Source organism: Haemaphysalis longicornis, unplaced genomic scaffold (assembly GCF_048455015.1).
Source record: "Haemaphysalis longicornis isolate Haplotype H1 unplaced genomic scaffold, Haemaphysalis longicornis Haplotype H1 scaffold_4, whole genome shotgun sequence".
Lineage (NCBI taxonomy): Eukaryota > Metazoa > Arthropoda > Arachnida > Ixodida > Ixodidae > Haemaphysalis > Haemaphysalis longicornis.
Window position 1 is genome coordinate 39,573,244 of NW_027526361.1, and position 4,004 is coordinate 39,577,247.

The following is a 4,004-nucleotide window of genomic DNA, read 5'->3' on the forward strand; positions in this document are numbered from 1 at the left end:
ATACCTAGTGCTTGCATGAATCGACTTCACCTGTAGAAATATATTTTTACCATGTATGAATGAGCTACGAAAATTATTTTGCACTGAAATAGACCCAAAAAAATTTCCGTACGTACTTACAGATCACTTTAAGTAACAACCACGACTAATCTGTCTTAGAAGCTGCCGTGTACATTTTTTGTTAAACACTGTTCATGAGCCCATTTTTGGACCAAAAATGTGAAGTTTACGTATTGTCCGTTTTATCCCCAACCTACTTCCCATATGAATGGCTCTTAAGAGAAGAATAAACTATGAGTGATGATGATTACGACAAGGAAATACTACAGTTTTCCTTATCCCCGTCTTGCCCTTCCTCTCTGAGCTGTTTTTTTTATGATCAAATTACATTCAGTTTATCCAGTGTTCTTAACAGCCGAATTCGGTACATCTTCGGCTTTAAACTCAACGCAAAAAACCCCCCAAGATATCAGAGGATTGATTATTGTGATCGCCTTGAGATCGCGAATTTATGGTATCGCGTATTCAGCACGTGTGAATTCAACCAGCCTTCCCGATTGTATGGTCACGCGTACCATCATTTCTGAGCACAACTTCCAACGTGCGGTTGCCTCTCTTATTGATCTTTGCGCTGCGGTTACAAAAGCCATTCATTCTTGGCGAAACGCGGCCGACTAGGCGAGTTTCTTCTGGAAGGCGTCCTCGTCGGGTTCCATCTGTTCCATGAGCTCCTTCCACAGAGCCACGGCACGGGCGCGCGTGCGCTGCTCCAGCTCGGGAAGGCCCTTGAGGATCTCGAAGCGGAGCACCGCGGCCAGCACGTTCGACTGCCCCTTCTGGCGCAGCGCTAGGCACGAGCTGTCGAGCTCGCCCTCCAGGTACCCGACGCGCCACTGGTCGTACTCCTCGCACATGGCGCGGAACTCTTCCTTCATGCCGAGCAGCAGCTCACGCCGGGCTTCGACCATGTCTTGGCGCAGCTGCTCGCGCTCGGACTCTCGCTGCTCGCTGTGCAGGCAGCGTCGACAGTCCGCCAGGAACTGGTCGTACCTGAGAAACGCGTGCGGGGGAAATGAAACAAAGCGCGTCTGTTTTGCTTGCAGGCAAAGACAGGCGACAACAGAATTACTGAAGCCCTTACGTAGATAATAATGCCGACACTCTCCCCCTGTGTAGCGCTTCTTGATAATAAGTGTTATCCTGAGGTGGGAAATGCTTATTGTGGTTGATGTTGCACTTAGGTTTATAATTTCATATTTTTAATGTGTTTTTCGACATTGTACAGTGCGCGAGCTCCAATTTATACGTTGGCGCTCCTTAGTAAGAATTTAGTTGGTAGTCAAAGCTTGTCCTGTTGCCTTTCTTTCCACCCTGGCTCCCTTTTCGCTGTTACGCCATAATTCCGTGCCAAGTGATATAGTTTTCTGTACTTCTGGAAAAAAAGGACAACTGACCTCGCCAAAGAACAGTTGTCAATTGTTTATCCTTTCATAAAAGTGGAGGCAGCAGTTCAGAAGCGCAAGTAGGGAGTGAATGTAATGTTACCGATTGCACCACCATGCATATACTGCAGGCACCACCATCCCAACGCACAAAATGTGTGCAGTAGGCACGTACAGGCCCTCCTGCAAACTTCGCTTATGGTTATCAAAACCACGAAGTCGATGCGCGAAGTCGACAAAGTCGCGGTGTCGTCGCGGTGTAAGTGGCTATCGTGACACTAGCGTGACTACCGCGGTGATAGCAGCTACCATCACATGACATTGAGGGGTGCTGTTAAGATGAAATAGCTAAAGGAAACCTAAGACATGGAATTTAAGACACATAAAATTTGTCCTTCCTTAGTTTATCGGAATCAGAGAACTAACTGGAAGCTCACGCAAGCAAATAGTCGAGGAATAAGTTCGTACAATTTGCAACAACTATGTTGTCACAGAAAGAAGAGAGCTATCGGTCCAACCTCCGGAGAAGAAGAAGACCCAGGTGTGCGGAATCCCTCATGCCCGACATCGTGATATAGTGTAAATACATCGACCGCATCTTCCATGGTCCCTTTCCTGTGTCCTGCCGCCACGTAACATGTTTTGGCGGAGGTTGCGGAGTTCATGCTTATCCTGGCCCCAGCTTCGCTTCGTCTAGACTAGCTGATACTGAACATCGCTCAAAGGCCCTTGGATCGCGTCGGCCCACCCCAGCCTCAGTGAGCCATGGACACACCATTCCCCAACCCCGTGTCCACAGTCCATGACTTGCCGAGACCAATTGAAGTCGCCAGCCTCGACTTGAACAGAAGACGACGCCATTCCCCTGCCCTGAACTCCGGCGCGCCTCCGAGGCCTTTGGACGTTGCTTCACTGCGTCGGCGGACATAGCTGTTTCGGGGCCAGTGCTCACCACGGCCTTCATCCTCATCCGTGGCGGCGAGGACTCCCTTTTTCCTCTCATCGCGCATCGTCACCGCATCTGTACATTTTCTACGGCCTCAACCGGGACGGCTGCTTTTAGCGAGGGGTATGTGTCACGGGAAGAAGAAGAGAAGAGCTGTCGGCTCAGCCACCGGAGAAGAAGATCCAACTGATCGGGCTCCCTCATGGCCGACATCGTGTCCATACTGGAAATACATCGCTCGCATCTTCCATGGTTCATTTCCATGTGTCCTGCCGCCTCGTAACAATATTAAGTGAACATTTACTTCTGGGTTAATTGCTTGCTGCTAGAATAATAGGCGAATGCAACAATTTTTCCGCTTTGTCTTGAATATTTGTTGTATGCAAGCCAGCCATGGGGCTTCTTTTCGTGCCCAGGAAATATACTGAGAGAAAAAGCTTACGGTACATAGAGTTTTACAAAAGAAAGCAGGCTAAAAAGGCATAGCTAAAATGTCATGCGGTGAAATGCCAAAATGTGTCACAAAGCATGCCATGGAATGTTGATTTACACCGAGGTCCCTTATTCTACTATGTGCGACGTAATGCATTTTGGTTTATGCCACGCCATAAATGACTCTCCTTTCTTACGTGCTGTTCAAACTGGCCCTGAGTTTCGAGCAGACTTCCGCCCAGCGTGACTCGATGTGATCGTAGATGGCGTACAGCTCATCGCTGACCAGGAATTTCGGGGCGTCGAGGCGCGGGTCCCGGTCCTTTTCCTCGTGCGCCTCCATCGACTCGAAGATGGACTCCGCCAACGACTTCGTGTAATCCATGGAAGGAAAGGTCTGCACCGGTAATTTCGAGGCGGGGAACCGTTGTGACACCTTATTTCTAGGAGGAAAGACACTCTACCCCTGAACATTCGATACTTGGAAGCGTACAGCAGGGATATTTTATATCTGAATCATTGTCTACATGTTCCTGCCAGAAATGTATGCGTGACAGGCACGAACCTCCATTATCCACTAAGAAATTCATGGTTGGTAGAGCCATCCACTCTTAAGCCTCAAACAGGCTTCCCATGCTACAATTAAAGTCTTATTCTCCGCCGAGTGTCTAGAGCTTTGGGTTTGAAAAAAAAATAAATAAATAAAGCCGTTCCACTCAATGCGAAAGCTGTCGGAAGTGCAGAGCAGTGATTCGCCAAATGGGTTGTAACGCAGTTATCCGCTCACTGCTGCCACCCATCACGCTCTTCGCCACCCTGTCGCACACCTCCCTTGATGAATGGAGCGGAGATTTGTGCAAAGCAATCCAAATTTCCCGCCTTCGCAGTGCTCGCGCGCCCCCTGCCTGAAACTGCATCAGCGGGAGTTCTGTTCGTCTTGTGCTTGTTTTTCCTCCCGCACGTACCGGCACCGGCGCCTTACTGCGCAGTTTGGAACGCGCAATGTTTTTCTTGCACTGCCACTTTTTTTTCGCTTACTATCGTGAAAACCAACCCAACGAGCGTTCGTAACTGAATGGACACGGCCGCTGCCGGTTAATTACGTATATTTTGCCTCAAACGTACCGGCAGTTTTCTTTGCGCTAAACAACGGGGAGATGTATGACAAGCGCCTCTGCGGTTCG

At 49.1% G+C, this 4,004-nt stretch overlaps 1 protein-coding gene across 1 annotated transcript; it reads right to left on the reverse strand.

The window, feature by feature from the left end:
- Nucleotides 1-636: 636 nt before the first annotated feature.
- LOC144180314 (uncharacterized) lies at nucleotides 637-3,183 on the reverse strand. The gene is made up of 2 exons (XM_077708685.1): nucleotides 3,018-3,183; nucleotides 637-1,050 (listed from the first exon to the last, which is right to left on the reverse strand). Exons 1-2 carry the CDS (start codon nucleotides 3,161-3,163, stop codon nucleotides 675-677), a joined length of 522 nt encoding a protein of 173 aa, XP_077564811.1. The 5' UTR covers nucleotides 3,164-3,183; the 3' UTR covers nucleotides 637-674.
- Nucleotides 3,184-4,004: the final 821 nt, after the last annotated feature.